The 25,987-nt window shown below is 38.4% G+C and overlaps 1 protein-coding gene across 1 annotated transcript in view; it reads right to left on the bottom strand.

Moving 5' to 3' along the window:
• Positions 1-4,475: 4,475 nt before the first annotated feature.
• The window catches only part of CCHR3.PART1H7orf31 (chromosome chr3.part1 C7orf31 homolog), a 559,004-nt gene continuing 537,492 nt past the window's right edge, over positions 4,476-25,987 (bottom strand). The window contains exon 9 of the mRNA XM_044066850.1: positions 4,476-5,639. Within this exon, the coding sequence (XP_043922785.1) occupies positions 4,662-5,639 (978 nt within the window). The 3' untranslated portion in view covers positions 4,476-4,661. The remainder of the gene's footprint in view (positions 5,640-25,987) is intronic.

Here is a 25,987-nt window from a genome sequence, read left to right as displayed (position 1 = left end):
ACTAGGTGAGCAAATGAGTGTATCTAAGGAAATTATTTTTTTAGGTAGTATACAGGATCAGAATTGCCTAGACATAGAAAGGCCTTGTTAAGTTTAATTCTGTTGGCTGCGAAAAAAAATGTTACTAGAAAATGGAAATCGAAGTTTAAACCAGCCAGAACTGAAAATAAGACTATTGTAACAGAAGTAAAAGAACAAGAAGTGAGATCTTCAGAAAATGGTTGAAATAAATTACATGGAAAACAATGGAAATTATGGGAATGAATCATAGATATGAATGTTCTGGAGAAGGAATGAGGTTTAAAAGAATGCAGGAATTGAACCGACTATGTACTGGTGGTTTGATTATATTGTATAGAACAATATATGTGACGCATAATGTTTGTAAATGTGAACTTGTTTATATGGTTTGACTGCTTTTATATCAATGTAAGTTTGCCTGTGTCACAAGTGATAATTCAATAAAGGTGTTAAAAAAGAATAAATTAATTGTTCATATGCATTTGTTCTTTAACTGGGTTTATGAGCAGGAGCAGCGACCATTCATCTGTCATAACCTTAGCCCGTACCTCTCAACTTTTTTGCAGAATCACCATATTTTTGGCTTATATTTTTTGTCTGTTCTTCATAAAAATGTGCATTTTTTTTGGCAAACCACTGAAGATTGCAACTACTAAATGGTAAACATTTAAGTTTCAGTGTTCATGTCCTTCAGAAAATGCATACTAATGTAAAACACATTAGTCTAGCAACTTTCTAAGTTTATGTGAGCAATTTTTGAACTCTATTCCTATTTTAGAGAGTTTGTCCTGTCTATTACTTTTGGCTTTGTCCCTGATTCTTGTCCTTAGAGGCTGAGAGGTATGAGGCAAGACAAACATCTTGTAAGGTTGCTAATTGTCCCTATTTATGCAGGACAGTCCCTATTTGAGCAGTTCTGTCCTGAGATTTTTAGGACAAAAATATTTCCTAAGTTCCCCCTAATAGTTGCATAAAAAGATTATTTTGCATCTGAAACACATTGTAATAATATGAAAAAGAGGCTGCTCATATGCTATAAACCTCAGCTTTTATTTTGTAACTAAAGTGAAGTCCAGTCCTTTACACTGGTTGCAGGTATAGTTTATCATTTCATTAAAAAAACATCCCACTTTTGACATCTGAAAAGGTGGCAAAAATCTTTAGAAAAAAAATGCAAGGTTTGTGAGCAGGGGTAAGTGGCCCATGTGCTGTCATGACCCCAGCTGCAAACACCTGGTCAAAAAATGTAACACTACAATTCAGTAGTGTGTTTCATGCACACAGAATGGTGCCAAGTTACACTGCAGAAGTTCAGTAGCTGCAGTTTTCTTTGAATTGCCTTTGACATAACAATTAGACTCAGGATGGAGAAATAAAAATCTCAGCTGAATAAATGATAGTGCAGTTTGATAGTAAACATTATAAGACTTATACTAGTTCTGCTTGTTTCCCTGCACAAGCTTGATAGCAGTATATTCGTACAGCTCAGAGCAGAGCTGGTTTTATATGAGGCAGAGCCCAGGGCAGAGTTTGAGGATGGACCCCCCCCACCAAGCCTAGGTTAAAATCCCTTTATACAGCTGAGGATCTGGCTAGAAACACTGAATGTCCTGATGTTTTCTGATGTATTTTATGCCTTATTTTTGAAAGATAAGTACTTATTTAACTTTTTTTTTAAATCCTAGCCAAACATTATGTATGTGACACCCAATATTTTGTGTATCCACAGATAAAAGTGGTGATATTTTTTCACACAGATATGTACTGACAAAGCTGTTTAAGCCAGATGTGTCACAAGCTGTGCCTCAAGTGTTTTATTTTCAAGTTTGAAGTGTACAGTTTTCAAGTCTATAAAAGTATAGGGTTATTGATTCAGAAAGAATAGAAAACAGTCCACCTTGGCTCAGTAAATGTATTCATACTATTTACAATACCACTCTCAGTACATCGCAAAGAATGTTTTCATCCTTACTAGTGCCTCCTTTAACTTTATATTATATAGTACCAACATATCACAAAAAACAGGCTGTATGTAGCAATCTACAGTTGTAGGCCTCATCCTGGCCTGTGTTCCAGCTCTGCAACATAGGTAATTCTACCAGAGTACATTCAGAAAAGGCTCCAAAAGGGCTAATGAACTCTCTCTATGACTCCAGGATCTTTTGGTGAGCCCCGGAATCCATGATGAACAGTAGGACCTCAACAACAAAATCAGCATTCATGTTAACTATGCCAGCCCTGGAGATCACTCTGTACTGGAAGGGTTATAAATGCGTAATGCATAAGTACCAGTGTTTGCTACCACTTGGTTGAGAAAATGTCACTTCTTTTAAAATTGTTAAAAAGCTGATGCTGAAGCCTTTACATCATGAAACATCTTAGTCTGCTCATTTAGGACATTTGCAGCTATGCTCTCATCTTACCTAGTGATAATTATTTATAAATAACAAGCTCCACTTGTATACCTTCTCTCTGATAAATGATCAGTTAGAATTTTATGCAGCAATCAAAACTATCTCTCTCTCTTAAATGCACTTTCTACTCAAGACTAAATAATTTTAAGATCAGAGATACTTTTCTGGTGAACCTCAAGAACTCAGTTTCCCAGTAATGCAGTGGTGCAGTTTTGGTGAGATCATCAACTAAAGTCCAATGATGTTTTACAAATTGCCACTACAGACGTTTAAAGTTGTATGCTACGTATTGTAAGCAAGACAGTTTTTGAAAGTGAATACATTTTGATGCATTGGTTGGCACACTCAAATGAGCTCTGGGTCTAATGTAGTTAAACTTAATTACACATCTAACACTGTAGCATTTGGTTTGTGTATACTGAAAGTAATTCCTGCAGCAATGATTTGATGTTAATCAAAGTGCTCTTTAGAAGAGCAGTCTTAGCTAACATCAGAGATTGAAACAATACTAATTTTATGAACTTTAATCATAATTTAACTTAGGAATGGAGTTCATTGCCATCATGGTACTAGAAACCCCAAATAATTAAATAAATCATACCTGGCTGGAAATAACTGATATGGTAGAGCCGGCTGAATGCAGTATAAAAGTAACCTGCTGCTTCAGACCATTGAATGAAGCAGGGACAGTAAGAGGAGACAAGTTTATTCCTAAATTTAAAGGCGATGATACTGTTACTCTCCAGGTAAGTGCACATTTGCTAGTGTAGCATGTGCAGCGTTTATAAGGTGTAGAACAATGGACTAGCCCATCACAACTGAACTGTTATGCTTGTTGTTGTTAGCCAAATGGCTCTTTCAGGTGCTGAATATACCAGTGACAAGTCTAGGTGCCTTATTCAGTAACAGCACTGCGCATTTCTGTCCACTTTATACTGTATGTATTTCTATCTAGCAAAAACTTAAAAGTTTTGCTTTTTGAATATATGTATATGGGTGGGATAAGCAGAACTAAAGTTGACAATTATTTTACTATTATTTGAAAATATTGGATCCAAACAGATGGCCGTCAGTGCTTCGTACTAAAAATTTGCTTGCCAGAAATTTTGAATTCATTCAAGTTGTACAGGCCTGACATGCATTAAATGCTTGGAAGTGGCAGAAAAACACATTTTATGAAGGACAGACCAAAAATATGATGCAAAAATCTGGACATCTGGAAATTCTGGATAATTGAGAATTACATGTGCTGTCTATTCCCAGACCTCTCTTGCACAGGTTAGTGTCATCTGCCCCTGATTTTTCCTCTTATTTTTGCCCTGTTCCTCATGAAAGGTTTGATTTTACCAGTAACTCAATGAGTATTACAGACAGTCATGACAGGAATTTGACATTCATAACTTACTGTGCAGAAAATGCATGTTGATGGTATCCCACAATTCCACTGGAGTGGGCAGGATTACCTAATTATGTATGTAAATTTTATATTAACAAGCTTTTTGTTTTTGGGCTGGTTGTACCTACTTTTAATGGGCTTTTGTCCAGATTTTTGATGTTTCCAGGTTGAGAGGTATGTACATCAGCAAGCACCAAGGCAGTAAATGGTGTCTCCTAAGTATTATACAAGTAAAAGACTGCATTAGCTTATACTTTACTTCTTATAGGTTTGCAGGGACAAAAATGACAAAAGAATGTTTCAAATGTATGATTTAGATGATATGACAGAGCTACTCCATTCTGAGAATATGGTTTCTTCAAGACCTCAGAAGACTTTGGCCCATAAATGATGGTTTCAGATTTAAAGCTGGGTAGGCAAAGCACATTTTTTTCAAAGAAAGTGCAAAATGAGAAAAACATGACCCATGTACAAGCTGTGCAACAGCAATGTGGTTAACTCTGAATGGAAATGTAGTATGTAGATAAAAAAATAAAACAATATCCAGGTATGCGCTTCCTGTAAAAATGCTAAGTATTGACCTTTCCTTTCAGCCAGTGTAACCAATCATTTTTGAAAGTTAAGAACACTTCACTCCACTGTACTGATATTTGCAAGCCTTCCTTTATTGCTTGTGTGTGTGTGAATTGGTAAGTGGGTGGGTACATTCCATATATTTTTCACAATTTAACCCTAAATTGTAGCATAACACATGCAAAAATACAAGCCAAGGCACACAGTTTGTTAATATTTCTAAAACACATAGGCACTTCATTTTAAAACTCAAAATGTTAATTACGAAAATAATAAGCATTGAAGCCAAAAAATGAATGTTTTTTTCCAGTATGAATATTGTCTCTAAGATCTATGGCTTCTCCCTCTACTGATTTATGGAAGTGCTTATGTGCTTCTGACTTTGAAAAGGAATCTTGAAGCTCTCGCAGTGCTGTTGGAGTTTGGGGGACTTTTGTAAACTTCATCTGTGGTATGCCAGATGACCAAATTCTTCCATATTCAAAATGCTGTGGATAATGTTGTTCTTCCTCTTGCACGGTACACTGCTGACTAAGAACTTGGGTTTCAGAGTCCTTATTCAAATTATTTGCAAGAGACACCTTTACTGGTGCAATTGTTTTGGAATAATTTAAAGGATATGGCCATGAGTTTTGTGGCTCAAGCCTTTTGAGTGGTAAATCCTCATAGCATATACTACCTGATGCATTACGTTGTTCCAGAATGTTTGATTCTGCACTTCTGGGTCTTATCTGAAATTGCCTCATGTACAGAGCATCTGTTTTTTTAGTATCTGTTATTTTGAGAATGTGTGATTCTGAATTAGCTTGTGTAGGTTCATTATCACAGCTATCAAGATGCCCTAAATGCTCATAAAATGTACCAGGATAATAGTTGACTTGCAATTGCTCTGTTTTATTCCTTAAAACCAGAGGATCAGAACTGGAAGTAAAATTCACAAGCCTTGTACTGTGCCTGTCTGTATTTTCTTCCTCTGGCATAATTTCTTGTAAATTCTGATTTTTCAGTGCAGTAACATTAGCATTATTTGGTGTCAAATCCTGTTTTATATAACCATTTTGAGATGCATATGTGGTGTGAGCATCTGAGAGTAAACTTGCATAGTTTTTTTCTTTGTGAAATGTACTTTTCTCATCTGTAGTGATTGGATCTATTGGGCGCCGCCCTTGAAATAATCTTGAAATGCGACCTTCAAGTGGTCGTTCTTCAGAAAAGGATGACTGGAAGCACTCTATCTGTAGAAAAAAACAGTTAACATAAGATAGTTATTATTTATATATAGATACTTATTTTACTGTCTGCACTTTAACAAAGTTGTTTTTGTGTTTAAATTACCTGTTTAACTGTTGTAGGCTACACACTCAAGTATGATAGCCATCTCTGTGCATTTAAAGTGTTTTTTTTTTTATTGTATCTGCTTTATTTTCTGAAAAAAAATACTTGTTTTCCTGCCTTTCTAAGCTAGTATAGTCCAGTTTTCAGGTTAGTGCTGAATTCAGGGCTGTGTTACAAGTTTCTGTGTTTGCCCATACCTTACTTGGATAGAAGGAAGTTTCTCTGTTCACTGTGAGAGAGGGAGCTTTGAGCAGCCTATCTGTCCCTGGAGGAGTGGTTTCACCGCAGAAATTAGTAGTTTATTGGCCATTTTGGGCTAATTTCTCTCTCTTTCACTTCCCTGCTATAAAACCTGCATTTGCAAGCTTTTTGTACTAGTATACAGCTCAGCAAGCTCCTGCCTGGTGCCTTGCAGAGTTCTACAGCAGCACAGAGACAAAAAGGAGACTTTGGAATGATTAAGTATCATTCTTCTGCATTTTCTTGCTGCCTTTAGCTAATTCCCCTTAAAACACATTTTTTCTAGAGTTTCTGTGATTTAAAATGCTTGTTTCAGCTGCATATTGTACTTATTTTACTGCCTGCACTTTAACAAAGTCATATTTGTGTTTAAATTACATGTTAAACTGTTGTAGGCTACACACTCAAGTGTGTTAGCCATTTCTGTGCATTTAAAGTGTTTTTTGGTTGTATTTGCTTTATTTTCTGAAAAAAAAAACCCAAAAAACAAAAAAAAACCTGTTTTCCCACCTTTCTAAGCTAGTATAGTCCAGTTTTCAGGTTAGTGCTGAAGTCAGGGTTGTGTTACAAGTTTCTGTGGTTGCCCATACCTTACTTGGATAGAAGTAAGTTTCTTTGTTCACTGTGAGAGAGGGAGCTTGGAGCAGCCTATCTGTCCCCGGAGGAGTGGTTTCACCCCAGATTAGTAGTTTATTGGCCATTTTGGCCTAATTTCTATCTCTTTCATTTCCCTGCTATAAAACCTGCATTTGTGCGGTTTTGCATGCCGGGCAGCGCCGATTAGCTAGGGTATAATTATTCCTGGCTCCACAAAGTCTACTCTTCAATTTTTCCCTTGGAACTAGACAAACTTTCAACTTAAGCACTCAAACCATACACTTCTGATACCGGCACTTGCTCAAAACTCATAGCAAGCACTAATAAACCTTAGCACTAGACCCCTCCCTGTACTGTAGAGAAGAACAAGGGTTTCTATTTGACCTTACCAGCCAATCAGTAAAACAGTTCACTATACCTATCCAGGCATGTCCAAAGGGCAGTTTCAGGTGTACACTTCGATCCAACTGGTGACTCTTGGCATTTTGAGGCAATGTTACAATTGCCTCATGTACACAGGCAGCCCTCTCCTCCTTCCCTCAAACACTAATACATGCGAGAAATGCAATTATACAGCCAAACTGGAGGCTAAGCTCTCTCAACCCAAGACTGGACCAGGCAGTCAAGAGGAGAAGGGAATTACTTGCATCACACCGCCAGTCTCACATAGACCTATGAAACCAGCACCGGCAAAAAACACACATAAATACACAAAAACATACTCAGAGGCTCTAAATAAAAATCTGCAAAAGCAACAGAGACCTCCAAAGCAGACATCCAAGCAACCTCCACCCCCCCATCACAAACCATGAAACACATACTTCACAAAACCAGTGTGTCACACATTCACAGCCCTTAAGGCAAAATAACATACCCAACACACTAGTAATAGGTGACTCTATAGTCAGGCACACTGACATCCCACTCACTAGGCTGAATAAGGAGAAGGTTACTGTTAGCTGCCTGTCGGGTGCCAGGATCTGCCACATAACACAAGCAGTCAGGTCACTCCAGAACAAGTACAAATATGACTCTGTCATTGTCCATGTTGGTGTGAATGACCTGAGCCGTAACTCCCTGGAGTACATGAAAAGAGACATGGAGGAGCTCTCTGGATCATGTAGCTCAGGCCAGTATGACCCTGACCCTGAGTAGCATCCTGCCCTCACCAAGAATGATACCACGGTATAGAGAAAAAATTATCAATTTCAACAATTGGCTAAGCTTCTGGTGTCATTCAAAGGGGATCCAGTGTCTGTCAGTCTGGGATGACATGCTCGACAAGCCACGCTGCTTCGCTAGTGATGGCTTGCACCTGTCACCCTTAGGCTTTTGAATACTGGCCAAGGCTCTTGCCACCCCCATAGTGCCTTTTTTTAGGCAAGGCTAAAAAGACAAATCCACCACTGTAAATAGCACAAGTAACAAAAAACTGAGGGTAATGCTACTCAATGCCAGAAGTCTAAACCTCAAAATGCATGTGCTTGAGGCACTTCTCAGTATGGAGAAAATCAATATATGTGCAGTAACAGAAACCTGGTTTAAGGCTCCAGGGAGCACCCCAGCACTACCAGGCTACAACTCATACCATACATTTCAGCCACAAAACCTGGACCAAAATACAAAAGGCGGGGGAGTATCCATATTCATCAAGGATAACCACACCTCCATGTTAGTGGCACAGCACAATGCTTCAGAGATCATCCATGTGCAACTAACAATGGGAAAAACTGCTATTGAAATTATAGCTTGCTACAGATAACCCACCATGTCCCAGGACCCCTACTCCGCATTCCCGGAAACACTGGGAAACATAAAGGTCCTACCAAACACCTTGATATTGGATGATTTCAATTACCCAAACATTAACTGGGAGAACTACTCAAGTACAAACTCCCTTGTCCAACATTTCCTATAATTTATAAACTCAAATGCCCTGGATCAACTAGTCAACACCCCCACCAGAGGTGACAACATATCGGACCTGGTCATCACCAACATGGGCGACCAGTGTTCCACACCGGAGGTCAACCCCTCACTGGTTAGATCTGACCATAAACTATTCATTCTGGATATCCACATTCCGCCATTGCCCCCAGTCAAAGAAACCACCATGAAAAACTTTTCAAAAGCAAACTTCATGTTACTTAAGGCCAAGGTGCGAAGTTTCAAAGCCCCCATGCTAAAGGATAATGCTGTCCAAGCTGTAAAATCCTTTACTAATGCACTCTACGGGCACCTAAAAGAATGCATGGATTGTGCTATCCCAAACAAAACCAAGACTCACTCCTCCAAGAAAAGGAAACCAGTCTGGTGGACCCCTGCCATAAACAAGCTATACAATAGAAGGAGGAAACTAGTACAGAAAAGAGTAAAATCCCAAGAAGGGAAGACATCAGCAAAAAACTACATTCCCTCATAAAATCATCCAAGGCTAGCTTCGAAAGAAAAATTGCCATGGACTCCAAAGATAACCACAAGGCATTATTTAGCTATGTCAAGAATCTAAGTGGTAATTCTCAGATATGCTCTGAGTTAGTGCAGAATGGCACAAAATACACTGAACAGACCGATATAGCCAACATCCTGGCAGACAGGTTCAGTGCAAACTTCAATACCCTCTCACTCCCAAAAGGGCCCATAACTATACCAGAAGAATGTAGTGCCCCTGAAATCACAGACACTCAGGTTAAAACAGCTCTCTCCAAAGCCAAAAACACAGCATCAATGGGACTAGATGGTGTCCCTGGCTGCATCCTACACAAGCTCAAAGATGAACTAACCCCTCACCTAAACACACTGTTTAAACTCAGCCTCTCCACAGGCTATGTGCCCACAGAGTGGTGCACAGCAACGGTTATTCCACTCCACAAAGGTGGAGCCACAATGGACCCCGGGAACTATCACCCTATAAGCCTGACTAGCTTGGTCTGCAAAGCTATGGAGTGCATCATCATAGATCTCATTAACAGAGACATTGGAAACCTCCAAACACTGGACCCTACCCAGTTCGGCTTTGTTAAGGGCAGATCATGTCTCCTAAACCTGGTGGACTTCTTTGAGACAGTTACCAAGGCTATAGATGAGGGAAAGGTGGTCCACACAGCTTACCTAGACCTCGCAAAGGCCTTTGACACCATTCCCCACTCAGGTATTATAGACAAGCTCACCAGCCTGAACATAAACCCCTATGTCATGAGATGGGTTGCCAACTGGCTCATTGACAGAACCCACATGGTAAGAGTTGCGGCAGCTAGATCTGACTCTAAACCGGTTACAAGTGGCATTCCCCAAGGCTCAGGTCCCCCATTCCAAACCAGTCAGTCGCCAGATGCCTTGGACTTTGCTTGGAGAGCAGATTCATGAGGAATAAAATTGCAAGGTGTGTGGGAGACCAAGGACAGATGCAAACACCTAAATATCAAAGAGATGCTTGCCCTGATCAAAGCACTCAACTTCCAGTGTCATCTTTAGTCCTGTGAACCTCTTCAAGTTGATACAGACAATATCACAGTCATGTGGTACATCAACAGACAAGGGGGACCAGATTGTACACCCTTTGCAGACTAGCCATGGTAGCTTGGGATATTGTTTCACAGCACAGTCGCACTCTACAGGCATCCTACATTCTGTCAGGGCAAAAGTGTGTGGCAGACAAGCTGAGCAGGATCAGGGCAGACACTCACAAATGGAAAGTAGATTGGGGGGGTCTTCCAAGATTTGATCCATTTGTTGGGAGTTCCTCAAGTAGACCACTTTCCCACCTCTCTGAACAATCAACTGGCAAAATTCTGTTCCAGGACTCCATGCAAAATCGCCTGGGAGACAGATGTAGTTTCTTTTCCATTACTGTATGCTCTTCCAGGTACTTCTGAAAATTCAGAAGGAATACCCCAAGATCATTGTGGTGACTTCCATCTGGCCCAGGCAACCATGGTTCTCCCTTCTTTTGGAAATGCCCAGGAGCAATTACTACAACTCTCCTTACAGTCTGGATCTACTCACACCTGGATATCAATCAACTTCAACTGACTGCTTGGATGATAGGGTCTTAATTCCTTTTCAGCACCTGTTTACTGAGGGCATGCATCAGGAACTAATGGAGGCAAGAAAGCCTGCTACAAGAAACTCGTATATTAGCAAATGGAAAAGTGTTTCTAGTTGGTGCTAACAACATAGCCAGCACCCATTCAAGGCTAGTTGCTCTCTGGTTTTACATTATTTGTGTGAGTTACTATCCTATGGCTTTTATTACTCCTCTATCAAAGGTTAATTTATTGGCCATTTCAGCATGTCTGCCCATGGATCCTCCTCTTTCAATGCAGTCTCATGTCAATATGCTTTTGAAAGGGGTTTTGCACAATAGGTCTCCATGTAAACTAGTGACCCTTCCGTGTAATCTTAATTTTGTGTTAGAGAAGATAACACTTACTCTTTTTGAGCCAGCTAACCAGACTGACTTGAGGTTATTAACATAGAAACAGTTTTACTGATTGCTCTGAATTCTGCAAAAAAATAGTATCTGAGTTGCAAGCTCTTATGGTGGGTCACCTCTATGCATTTTCCACAGGGACAGGGTTTCTTTGAGAACTAATCCTTATTTTATGCATAAAGTAGTATCCAAGTTTACTTTAAGCCAAGATATTCATCTATATGTTTTCTTTCTTGAACCTACAAATGAGGGAAAAGGATACTCCACACCTTGGATGCCCACAGACAACTCAGGTACTATCTTGACAGAACTAAATCTTTCAGATCTTCAGATCAATTTTTCATTTCTTTTGAAAGTAAAAATAAGGGACAACCTGTGTGAAAACAGACTATTTCCAAATTGTTATCTAAGACTTTTTTACCTTTTGTTATACTGACCATAACAAAACTATTCCAGGCAGGGTCAGGGCCCACTCTACCAGGGCCTTGACTTCATCCGTGGCTTTTTGGAAAGGGTTAGATTCGGGAAGTATTCTTGAAGCTGCTACTTGGTCCTCTGTACATACTTTTAAATAGCACTATAAACATGATTCCTTCTCTTGGTCCAGGTCAGGCTTTGCTAGGACCATTCTCTAGAGGCTCCTGGTCTTTTCACCTTCCTCCTCCCAAATGTAGTAAGCTTGGGTAATTTACCCATATAGTTAAGGATACTGCAGCAGTGATCAATATGATAAACATAGTACAGTTGTGAAAGTAAACTTACCATAACAGTAGATATTGGAGTCATCACTGCTGCAGTAGCCACTCCCCCCTCCACCCTCCTTGTTTTATGGTATGCTTTTTAAGCAAGGTATGGATATTTATTTTGTGTTGTTTCTAGCATTGCCCTTTTAGGGCCCAGCCTCCCTCTTTCTATTGGCAGAAAAGCTCTGAAGGACTTGGTACCCAAAGTTGTCTTTTAGTCAGTTTAGCTGAAATTGCATGATAGTTTTGGTATGTGGAAGGTGCCCTGAAGCTTTGGAAACTGTCCAGCTGTTATATCCTTGGGAGGATATAACCCATATAGCTAAAGCTACTGCAGCAGTGATCATTACAGCATCTGCTGTTTATTTACACAACTGTACTCAGTCTTGTCTTCCTTTGCATTAAGCAAAGCCCTATATTTAAAGGATGATTATCGTCAATAAAAGTCTTTAACATTGTTGACTGTTTCAGTCTGCTCATTGTATATTACAAGTGACAGAAAAGGTGAAAATAGCTGTTTATGTTTTCCTTCACATAAATGGTAAATGGTGGAAACTTCCCCAGAGTACAGCAACCATTTGAGATGTAGACTGTTCTCTTTGCCCACCTCATAGCATGTGTTATGTTACCGGAACGTAATTCTGGCATCTGCTGTGATACAAGAAATGTATCAAAGTTTTCTATAAATCCATAAAGATGCTGACGGAATAACAGCAAGTGACTCTCACGGCCTGTTGTGGCAAGGGGGAGCACTGGGCTGTTGGGCAGGTAGACAACTCTGTCAGGGGCCCAATCACTGGAAAATAGTGGTGAGTACTCAAAACACTCACAGTCATGTTTCTAAGGAAAGTGCAAGCTCAGTCAGATGGAAAAAAGATGATTTAACATAATAAATCATCTTTTCTGTGGCTGGTAGAATTTATAGATACCCCACAAACACCCATGTGTTTGTCAAATCTGAACGGCATGGTCTTGTAGTGTTTCTAGCCTTAACTGTACTCAGTGAGTACAAAAAGAGACTTAATCTCTCTTGCGAGTTGCAGTCCTGCACATGATAAAGTGGTTAAGCAGGGAATAGATGAAAAGAGTAAGAAAATTACATAGTAAGTCTCCATCTTGTTTGCAGAAGGAGGACTTCAGAAGTGCACAGAATGTGACATTGATCTTTGAAGAGAAGGCTATATGTGAGAGGAAAGACATTACATGGTAAGGCTACCACTTTTTCAAAGTTCCAAAATGGGACTTTTTTATGAAAACATGAGATTTGCAGGACAAACCATAAGCATATTCAGTGTAAAAGACTAGAGTTCACTATTTTATTCATTATTATTTTATATTTGTTGACTGGGATAGTCCGACTGGATACATGTCCATTTTCAGCTGAGGCCTGGGGAGAAAAGCTCCACGTAACAAAACAAAACAAAACAGAGACAGTAAATACATAACTAAGTTTTAAACACAGGAAACATATCACAATATTAACATAGGATACAAACAAATATCTGTTTTACTAAAATAAAAACTCATTACTACAGAATATGAGCTGTTTGTGTTATTTCATCTATTTATTTCTTTGAGTTACAAAATATTTGATTTATACAACCGTTAATGAAAATGTTAGAATTATTTTTTGTCTGAAAATCTCAGGGCATTTGTCATTTTTTATGATTTCTTTGCAGGGCACAATTGCCAAACTAGAGACTGTCCTGTGTAAATAGGAACACATAACTTTATTATGTTGCCAGTGTTGAATTTATGGTTCGGGGCAGTGTATAACTGTCAGAGTATTGTAGCTATTGTATTTATAAGAATTTGTTTTAGTCAAAGATCTTGGACCCTTTCAGAAGAGCCATATTCTACTGGACAATATTTCTGCAAAAGGAGCTGAAGCTAGAGGTTGCACTTTTTTGAAATCTCAAATAAGAAAAAAACATGTTTTGTTTTTTAGATTTTTACTTTGCTATCATAGTGTTATGGCTTCCTTATGCAAATAGGGATCAGAATGGATAAAAGATAAAATCAGCAAGCAAAGGACAGTAGTATTCACAAGGTGGACCCTGTTTTTTTATTTATTTATTTTTTTACAAAATCTCACCAAGATAGCACTGATATATAGACTGTATTTTATATAGAATATATCATGGACAGAAGTAGTTACAAATAAAAAAGACAGCTGGGTGCACAAGTCCCTGGATAAAAAAGTACCCCATCCTGGCAGCCACACTGGTGCCAGGACTGGAAAAATGACAGTGTAGAATCCTCAAGACATGGAAACATTCCTATAATGGGACTGGCCAGTCCCAGGGGGAGGATGGCCCCCGTGTTGTATAAGGGAGAGTACTGCACAAAAATCACAAAAACAGATAGGCCAAATAAGAGCCATAAAGATGGTAGAGTGGACGACTGAAAACAAGAAAGAAATGATGTATTGTTCCTATTATGCAAGAAGCACAGAATTTCCAGGTATAAGATATACAAAAAGATGAAGAAAGAAATTACAGGAAAGAAAAATACTTACACAAGAGAAACTGTCAAAAGCTTCAAATGTAGGTTTCTGTTCATTAATAAAACAGATTCATGAAAAACATTATATAGACTGAGAAACCTTGGGCCATTTGGAAAAAGAAGTGACTGAGGAAGTGCAAAAATATAAAGAACAAAATCTAGAGATTTTTGAAAGGTATAAAATAGAAATCTGGACATGGGGAAGAGAGAAACTGGATATGGTGCAATATTTATGCAAAGTAGAAAGCCAAATTAATCAATACAAAAAACAGAAGCCTAAAAATATTCAAAGAGAAATACAGGCAAAGGCACCCAAATATGGAAAATGTCACAATGCAAAGAATAAGATTACAAAGGGGGAACACAGAACAGAAGATTGGTGTAGCTGAAGTTAAAAAAAATAGAGGCTGAAGTTATGGAATAGTTAAGTAAAAAGAGACGTCCACCAAGGCTGAGTGTAGAATCCAGTTTAATTAAAAAATAAAAACTGGTAAGCACTTTCGCGGCAGACCTGCTTTTTCAGACCATAACACAAAAATAAAATCAAAAACATTTAAATAGAACAAAACAGCCAATCAAAAACTCAATACAGAATCACATGATACTTAATGATGCAAGCCCCTCTTTTTAAGTGCTAGTTTTAAAGACACAGCATTGTTAGGACCTGGGTGCAAATTAACTATCAGATCTAAAATCCAGCACAGCTCAACCTCTTCAGTTTCATTCACAATATCCCCTTCACGTAAACCACAATCACCTTTGCTCAGCACTAAAAAGTTAAAGTGGTGGATATCTCAATTATCAGCAATGTGCTTAGCTAATGCATTGCTAGGTTTCTTATTTCGAATATAATTAGTGTGTTCAAGTATCCTCTCCTTTAATGTGCGGCTGGTCTTACCTACATAAAAACCTTCACATATTACACACCTGGCCAAATAGACTATATTTTTATCAGTACAGTCCACATAAAAATGAAATTCAATACTCCTTGATGATCAAGGATGAATAATAGATGTAACAGTCCAGATATACCTGCATGAACTATAGGGTCTACATGCATAGGTACCCCTACATTCTGAGTATACCCTTCTAGAGAGTGTCTGTAGCATAAACATTGCTTCAATGCCCTATTATTCTTGAAGGCAAACTTAGGACAGGGCCCTAATACTTTACATAAGTCAGGATCTGTCATAAGTATGGGCCAATTCTTCTTCACTATGTCACATACCATATTCATATTGCTAGAGTAAGTTAAGATGACCCTATTAGTTTGCTCTTTAACACTTAGCTCATTGTCATCCAATGGTCGTGTTATATTTCCAGAGAAGTAGGGGGTTGGTTTTAGTACTCCTAACTCCTCTAGTCTCATCAATGGCCTGTTCTATGTCTACTATTCTATAGCCTTGGTCTAAAAGTTCAACTCTAAGGGTATCTAAAGCCTTCTGTAATAATGGAGCTGCTTCAGTATGTAACCTCATAACTCTAAGTACCTAATTTTTCGACACAATTCTGGGAATATGCCTTGGGTGCATGCTTGTTTTATGAAGAATATTATTATTTTTACAAGGTTTCTTAAACATAATTGTGGATAAATTACCAAACATATCCTTGTTGACAGAAACGTCCAGAAAAATCTATACAAATATCAGAATGATGCATAATAAATTTAAGAAAGGATGTAGTGTTCTGTAAATAACCTACAAACTCTATTAACAAGTCAACAGACCTTGCCAAACAAAAAACATGTCGTTGACAAAATGCTTATAAAACTTAACATGTGTTCTAAAGCCTTCTTCATTAAAGACTAATCGCTATTCCCAATGTGCAAGCACAATGTTGGCATAAGTGTTCACACATGCGGTACCCATATCAACCTCCACATTCTGCAAAAATACTCTGATTCAAACATAAAAACTATTGACCATCAGTTCCAACACAGCACATAAGTTAGAAAAGTCACTATCAGATGTAAGAAAAAGTGAATTCACATCGAGCATTACAAATAGCAGATTCTCAAAGCTATCAAGATCTTTAGACCACATGTAAAGATCTTGCAAAAATTGCTTTGTATCTTTCAAGACAGTAATTACCAACCTCTATCTTTTGTAATATCAAATATACATCTGCATCTTCAAGCATACTGAGCATTTTATCAAGACAGATAGACTTATCTAGCACAACTAATCCCCACCTTTCTCAGCTGGTCTTATAGTTAAGTGCTGTGCTCTAGTTCATAGGTTCATAGGTTCATACTAGGCTATCTGCCCAAGGGCATTTATAAGCCTAGCCCATAGTTATTTGGCCACCCCTTTAGTTTGAATAAAACTATGCCTATTATTTTGCTGTGCCTCTGTCAAGCAGTGACACTGAAGTAATCCCTATATCTCGATCCCCATCCATTGGTCAAGATTCCTCTTGAACAAGGCCAGCTCTGCCTCACATGTACCCCACAGCATAGGAGTCTCTGGGTGATGAATCTGTCCCTCCAGCATGTTCTATTAATAACCATCAAATCTAATAGTACATGGGCGATGACCTCCCTTGATCTAGATGTGAATCCCTTCATGATCAGGTGGGCAATGGAATTTTCCTAACAACTTTAGCAACATGACCTCACTCAATCAATTCAAAACTAATCTCAGAGAATTTCTTAAGTCTCAATGGCTATGCCCATGTTCCAACCCTGACTAACTTCCCCCAGGACCATTAGTATCTAATTCCTTCTACCTCACAATTCTTTATCCAGCATTTTACTATCTCCTCAGGTATCTATGTCACCTGGCCATCTCAACAAATGTTTTCCAGACTAACAGCTTGTATACTTAGATGTTATTACTGTTGGATTTTATTTTAATGCAATTTCTTGTATATATTTAAAAACTTACACTTATGTTAATTATGGGAGCTTTTCTCCCCGGGCCTCTACTGAAAAAGGACATGTATCCAGCTAGACTAGCCCGGTCAACAAATGTAAAATAAATAAATAAATAAATAAAAAACATTATTTTTGAGTATCAGTTCCAGCACAGCACATAATAACGTAACTTTTGAGTTAGAAAAGTCACTATCAGATGTAAGAAATAATCTAACACTGTCTATCCCTTCTTCATTAGGGATCACTGTAAAAAGTGAATTCACATCGAACGTTACAAATAGCAGATTCTCAAAGCTATCAAGATCTTTAGACCACATGTAAAGATCTTGCAAAAATTGCTTTGTATCTTTCAAGACAGTAATTATAGTGTCTAGAACTGACCTTGATTGTTTTTCCACATAAATAGATATCGGCTCCGTGAGCCAACCTCTACCTGACACATTAGGATGGAAAGGGGGGCTCAGTACTATTTTTATGTACTTTTGACAAGCCATAAATTATGGGTATTCTCGGATGTTTCACCACAAAGTATGTGTATAGATTATAATCTATCAAATCTGTCATTAAGAGGTCATACAAATAGAAATTCGTTATATTTATAATGCCTGTAATTTGAAATCTTTGTAATCTCAAATATACATCTGCATCTTCAAGCATACTGAGCATTTTATCAAGATAGATAGACTTATCTAGAACAACCATCCCCCACCTTTCTCAGCTGGTCTTATAGTTAAGTGCTGTGCTCTAGTTAATTGGTTCGGGGCTTCAAATTCATTAAAATTCAAGTTATAATAGTTATCACTACTTTGCTTGGCGTAAATTCAACCTCTCAAACCATCCACACATAAATTAATAAAAGCTTCTAAAGCCACAAAGCATTATAGAAAATGAAGTCTACATCACATGTGATCACCCATTACCAACAGTTCAAAAGGTAGATGTGAGAAAACCAGATATAGTGGTCCATAAAAAGAAGACAAAAGTATCATTGATCATTGAAATCACCACACCCAGTGACTACAGTGTCTTATGTACAGAGACACAAAGTCACAAAATACCATGTTTTACAGGCAAAAATGAGGACAATGAGGAAGAAGGATACCGACAGTAGTAGAAGCAACGGGTCTTATAAAAAAATAATTTACAATTGTACATGCGTGAATGAGCATGCCTTCGTTGAAGGTTGAGCGTCGGGCTGGCGCCTCAACACCATAAAAATCTACTGCCAATCATTAGCAGACCAGAGTTCCGCTGTGGCGACCCCTAACCAGGAAAAGCCGAAAGAAGAAGAACAACAACTTAAATATATTACCAATACATGCAATGCCATATGAATTGCAGGAGGACTCAATTCTGGGCAGATTGCAGGTGCTGCTAAAAGCTTCTAGCAAATATCAGACATTAAAGCAATACTAATTTAATGAACTTTAATTATACTTTGACTTAGGGATGAGGTCTATTGCCATCATGGTATTAGAAATCCAAAAGACTTGAAGAAATTAAACCAACAAATATATCCAGATTTACTTCACAACAAACATGCACATTCCTACTTTTTCTCATAGGGAGCAAATGCCTAATATATAATATCATAAACATATTTTGCATGTAAGTAAGAAAAACACTATTACGTTTATTTCTTTGTCTCTAAATGTGGATCTTTCCACCATTTGAAATGTTATTATGTTATGTTAAAAAGTCATTAATTTGTTGTAGGAGGGCTAGAGTACAATTGTATGAAACAATATGGAATACATTATATTGGCCATTTTTTTTTATCACAACCAGACATCTGAAGTAAAGACAATTAGGAAGTGGAAAACTTCTTCCAGGAATTAGTGCCCTACAGCAAATAATTATGACAAATTAAGTTTAAATGCCTTCTGTGTAGTGTTAAGTACAAGAATACAGGGTCAGAATCCTGCACGCTTACTTCCAGAATTTCTAGTCTTTTAATTCCATCAACATCCCCAATGAGCATCCTTGCCCTCCCAAGCAAACTGATACAATAGTACTGCTTACAATTTCAGTTGCAGCTGGAGTAAGAACCTTCCTCAGACTGCAGAGATACAACTCTACACTGTTTTAAGCGATGTTTTGTTAAGCAGTATCTTTTTCTATTTAAAATACATTTTAAAGGCAGAAGAAATCTGTATACCAGATACCTGTATGATAACTCATACTGAGCACACCCATATCGATTAACTACTGGTGGTTTGGGAGTTGTTATCCACTGCAGTCCTCTCCCACCTCCAATTCCCCATCCACCCCAATACTATTACATTTTTTGGAAATACCCTCCACCCACTACTCCACATATGTACTATAACCCTTAAAGGCATAAGCTCAAAACTGTAGAAATATACACATACAAGTCCACTCCCATTCACAATAATATGTACATAACATTTAAACCAGCACTCTGTAATTAAGGTACCACATGACTCCCATGAAACAGTTCAGTAGAAACCTGCATATGTATATTATAGTGGATCTCTGTCAGACTATTGAAGTTTCAAAACTTTGAAAGTCATATGACTGGGATCATATGATCCAAGTTTTGAAACTTTGAACATTTTGAATGAAGAGTGTGGTACAGCGTGAAATGGGAAATTTACCCTTTTCCACAATGTACTGCAATCTCAAAGTTGATATATTTAATTAGCAGAGGGGCTTGCCTCCCTGCAAAAATGTTAAAGATACAATTTTCTTTTTGTGTTTTATTTTTTTTAATGTTTGAAGTTTCAAAGCTTCGATCGTATGGTCTCGGCCATTTGAATTTCAGAGTTTCAGAACTTTGATAATCTAACATAGATCCATTGTATTATATGTATATTATATTCATAACTGAAACTATCTCATTACTTTGCCAGACAAAACCTTACATTTTGGGGAAATACAAAGCGAAAGACAACTTTACTAGTTTAATACTTTTGGCTGTCTTCCTTGCACTTTAGAATAGAAGATTGAAGTAGTTGTTATTATAAAGTTCTGCTCATCCCCCATCATAAGTATAGCACTCTTTTTTCAAACCTACCATCATGTACCTCACTACCTGTTATGTTCTTCTGTCATATTTAATGTTTCTGGCATCATGTATTATTCTTAGCTACTCCTCTTCATATCATGTCCGCTTTCCTTCTCAACGTTTCCACAGACATCTTCCCAACTACAGTGACTTTTTCACACACATATATATTTAATAAAGTCTGTATAAAACCTCCTAAATTACCCTCTTTACACACTTCTACTCTACAGTTTTCCCCTGCAAAACAAGCTTTACATTAAACCAAAATTAAAACTGAAGGATCTGTTCCCTTACAGCCTCCCACCCAGCAAATGTCAGCTCTGTGAAGACATTCACCCTAACCTTGTACTATCTCTACTTATCAAATATGACCCTTCACCCTCCCCATCCTCACATCTCACCCCACACAGCATATCCAATAACAATTCATGGCTAAAGTTTCTCCATGTTAACATCAAAAGCATTGCAAACAAAATAACTGAGCTACATGACTGGCTAATCATGCACTCACTACACAATCTTATCATCTGTGAAACCTGGTTTAAACAAGGAATCAAAGATGCTGAAATGACCTCACCCCAGATACAGCATCTATAGACTCAATCATGTAGAAAAGAAGTGAAGCAGCATTGGTATAATGTTATCCAATACCTTTGAACTCTATAGCCTGGCAATCCACCATTTTTCAGGAATGCTGTAATCCTCATTTCCCTTTTCAAACTGAACACACAGCATCTATCACTACCTGATACATCCCACCATGAGACAATATCTGTGCTATGAAAGATATTCATTTTCTGGCTAACATCAAGCATCCCTTATGAAACAGCTATTCTTGGGGACCCAAACAGAGAGTTGCTCTCTTCACTACTGAGTCCCCCCACCACATAACTAAATATATTTGGCTTCTCTTAAATTATTCAAATCCCAGTTAGGTTTAATGAGCCCAATAATAAGCAAGGCTTTATGGACTGGATAGTGACCAATACTCCAAACAAGATATCATTCTCAGGTACCATGCCAGGCACACTTAGTGATCAACTCCACATCTTTGCATTTAGAAGTACTACCCATATATTCAGAAGACATCACTTTATTGAAGTGCGTTTAATATAACCAGATTTAATCCAACACATTCATATCTACTCTACAATCAAGAAATTAGAATCTACTTAGAATCATTCCTCTAGATGATGGCATACTTCTCTTTAATACAACCTTCCTTAATGTACTAAATAATCAGGCTCTGATATGAAGAAACAGAGTCAAGGATAACACTGCGCAATGGCTTTCCTTGGACACCAAAATACTCATGCATAAAGGATAAGGACTGAAAAATCTGGCAACAAATCCAACTCCACAAGATCAACAAAACTTTAGATACCTCTGCAAACTTACAAAAATAAAGTCAGGATAGATAATATCCACTACTGCTATGACACACAAAGCACTCACCATAAAAACCCAAAAGAATTCTGGGACTCCATCAAAAAACTCTTAACTCCTGGTAGATGTCAACAGCCCAGCTAATGTCCTAATATGGATCCAGACAATACTGCCACTCAATTCAGCTCCCACATCATAAACACCATTAATTCATTACTCAATAAAACTAATAATAACAGTCCACAAAATGCCTCTCAAGCCTCCAACAATTCTAGTGCCCTTTTCCTCATCTGTATCCCCACCTGTACAATAAAGAATTACCTCCTCAAATGTAAACCCACCACCATACTTACTAATAATTTGTCGGCAACTATCTCAAAATTGCTGCTGAAGCCATAGCCTATTCCCATCTCTATTCTTATAAATAGATCTATTCAAGAATCTTATGTCTCGTCCCTCTGGAAGAACTTTTATATCTTGCCTCTTTACATAGGATGCAACATCAATGAACTCTCCAGTTACAGGCCCATAGCCATTCTTTCATCCTTGTCTAAAATCCTGAGGAAATGCACCCACATTCAACTATTTAAGAATATCCTTAACAAAAATCTATTCCCTCCTACCCAGAATGATTTCAGACCAAACCACAGCACTAACACTGCATTACTCATCTTAATAAATGCCATCAATCAAAAATGCAACATAGGTTCATAGGTTAGTACTAGGCTAACTGCCCATGGGCCATTATCACCTTGTGTTTGTAAGGAACATAAACAATATTGTATCTGCATCATTCTTAGACTTTTCAAAAGCTTGTGATACGATCTCCCTTGACAAGCTACTGCTTCCAAAGTTACCTGTCAGATAGATCGCAAAGTGTGAAATAGCTAGCAAGCTACACCATTACCATGTACACCAAGGATAAATACTTGGACCTCTCTATTAGCAATTTGCTCACTGCTGTTAAACATGCTGGCCTAACCCAATATATTGGTGACTCTTCTGTTATATTCTCAGCCCAAACTTCTAATCAGCTTCAGCAACTCACTCAGGACTCCTTCACCTCCATCGAAACTTGGTTGGTCAAATCTCACCTCATTCTAAATCCAATCTCCAGCCCACACAGAAGAGCAAACTTAAGCAGTGCTGCAATTAATATAGCTGAATTCACATCCAGTAAAGCTTACTGTTTTCATCACTGCATTGCCCTTTAGCACCTTAACTGGTTAGAGCTGTCACACTACCTCACTCTCTGTCAGCTACAAGTAGCACACTGCAGTGCATCACCCTGAGAGCTGCAGCTCAACTGGCAACTCCACTCTAGTGATAAACATCCCATCATAGTACAAAAGTCCAGAAACATAGCTGGAGATATTATGTACTCCAGCCATGTCTCAAAGATCTGGAACTATATTACACTCACTATTAGAGTCACTGAAAATCTTCACATCTTCAAAATTAAACTCAATTAAAACAACTCCTCCTTAACTATTAGCTATGCTGTACTTCTCTTCCCTTCTATGCACTCTTTAAACCTACCAACTAGCACTGCCACAATAATAAGTGATGTACTTAAATTCTGTTGGACCATCTCAGCACTGAAATTGTAGCATTATTTAAACACTCCTGCAGTGCATGCTATTCTAAATATGTATTAAGTGCACTCGTATGTCATTTTCTAGTCCTCCTGGACCCAGTCGTCTGCCTTTTCTGTGCGGTAATGCCCCTGTTTCTGTCTCTCTGCTTCCACTCTGAAAGGCTTGCTACCCTAGAAGAACATCACTCTCACTGTGGTTTAAATGGACAGCCATAACTGTTCTTTCATCCTCTAAAATCATACATTTCCAAGGTACTGTGCCTGTTTATATCTCTCTGCTCCCACCCTGAAAGGCTTGCTATGCTAGAAGAACACCACTCTCACTGGGTTTAAACAGACAGCCCTAACTGTTCTTTCATCCTCTAAAGTAAGACATTTCCAAGGTTATTATCTTTAATTTACAATCTGTGTTTACTAGAGAAACACAACTGAACTGGGTCTATAGCACGGTCAACTTGCCACTTTAATTCCTTCAAATTAAACTTTCCTCTTCTAAAATTGGCCTATAGTCTAATCTACAGCAGCTCATCACTAAAATAAAAGCCTGGTGCATACAAATAAGTATTTTATATTGCCTAAAGTACTTAAGTTGTATTCATTGGCTCTTGGAATCTTGTGGTCTGGTTTCCTTCACTACCTGTCGGCCAGCCTATCAGCAGCTCGATCCTCACCCCCTTCATAGCTACAGAAGTGAGGTTACTAATCCCCCTACAGAAACTGCCATTTTCAAATGCCCTAGTGCTTCTGGACCCAGTCGGCCGCCTTTTCAGCTCCGTATGTAACTACTGCTGTTTCTAGGCTTATTATTTTTGTGTAAGCACTTGTGACTGTACCAGCCAGAAATAGTGTTGTTGAAACTAACTGGAATGATTTTATGCTAAGGAACATAGTGAAGTTAAGGGTAGAAAGTTTTCTTAAACTGGTCTATTGCACTGTAGAAAGCTATGGCTTTCTGTTCGCTGCTTAACTGATTTTAAGTCTAGACACCAATGTAGTGATTGATAGTATTTGTTTTGTTAAACTGTAGAGTTTCCATAGTCTGGCAACGTGTGTTTGTTTTTCTGTTACATATGTGCTAAGCAACTTTAAATGCCACAAAAACATGTTGCTATGCTAAAGAATGGTAATTGCCACCTCTATTTTGCTGTGTAAACTGCTGAGTTTATTTGGTTGTGTCTAACATGATACCTAGTTACTGGTACTGACTACATAATGTATTTTAAGTCTGTTGGTAGACATTTTTGTAGTGGGCAGTTGTACTAACTATTATATCCTTTCCCAGGTACTGTCCCTGTTTCTATCTCTCTGCTCCCACCCTGAAAGGCTTACTATGCTAGAATACCACCACTCTCACTGCTTTTTAAACGGACAGCCCTAACTGTTTTTCCATCCTCTAAAATCAGACATTTCCAAGGTTATTATATTTAATTTACAATCTGTGTGTACTAGAAAAACACAACTGCACTGGGTCTGTAGCACGGTCAGCTTGCCATTTTAATTCCTTCAAATTAAACTTTCCTCTTCTAAAATTGGCCTATAGTCTAAGCTACAGCAGCTTATCACTAAAATAAAAGCCTGGTGCATACAAATAAGTATTTTACATTGCCTAAAGTATTTATGTTGTATTCACTGGCTCTTGGAATCTTGTGGTCTGGTTAAGCCCCGCTCTACTTGCCCTCGCTGTTCTCGGGCTCCCTCTGCACCCCTCCATGCCCCCTATTCCCACCCGCCCCCTGCAATGCTGAATTTATACTACTATAGCCACATTCTCTGTTATCTACCCAACCATCTACTCACACATCACAGAAGAGTTTTCTCCTTCTGTAAGCCAATCCTCCATCTCTCTATATAGAATCCTCCCCACCACAACTAGCTGTAAAATGTCCCGCCTATTTGCATCTTTACCAACAAAAAACTCACTAATATTTAGCTCTGATGCTTGTTTTCTACCTCCTCAGCACCTATGAAAACCAGTACTACCTAGGATTCTATCACCCAAAATTGCCACTGTGTGTGGTGTGGTGTGTGTGTGTGTGTGTGTGTGTGTGTGTGTGTGTGTGTGTGTGTGTGTGTGTGTGTGTGTGTGTGTGTGTGTGTGTGTGTGTGTGTGTGTGTGTGTGTGTGTGTGTGTGTGTGTGTGTGTGTGTGTGTGTGTGTGTGTGTGTGTGTGTGTGTACACTCAAATAAATTAGCATCACTATTGTTATGTATGGATATTTTGAATCATCTCTTCAAAGCCAATAAAAGCACAATGTCTAAATCCACTGAATTGATAGACAGAACACATATAGTGCAGGTTTCAAAGCCAGATAACACTTTCTTTTGACCTGGCCAAAGCATATCACAGAAACCACACTTAAGCATTGTTGACAAACTCAAGGTGTTAGGTATAAACCCTTATGTCACCCGATGGATATCCAGCTGGCTCACAGATGGGACCCAGAAAGTTGTAATTGGGGAGTCCACCTCCATAAAGAGGCCAATTACAAGTGGAGTTCTTCAGGGTAAGTCCTGAGACCACTCCTGTTTGGCATTTTCTTATCTGACATTAAGGCCAATATCAATGGCCTTTGGCTGACTAAATTTGCAGATGATTGCAAATTAGGAGCAGTCATAGAATCCCCTACTGATACAAATGTCGTCCAGGAAGGGCTGACACTGACAAGTAACTGGTGTCAGAGCCATAGACTGAAACTAAATGCCAAGAAATGCATCCTTTGTGAAGTCATCCACCTACAGTAACTATCATATTGACAACACACCCCTAAGAGTCGACCCAGTAGTTAGGGACTTGGGGACACATATAGATAGTAATTGGCCTCTGACCATCATGTGTCTATAGTAG

Source organism: Protopterus annectens, chromosome 3.part1 (assembly GCF_019279795.1).
Source record: "Protopterus annectens isolate FY-2018-M chromosome 3.part1, PAN1.0, whole genome shotgun sequence".
NCBI classification, from domain to species: Eukaryota; Metazoa; Chordata; order Ceratodontiformes; family Protopteridae; genus Protopterus; species Protopterus annectens.
Note: the sequence above shows the minus strand (reverse complement) of the source record. Positions and strands in the feature narration are given on the sequence as shown.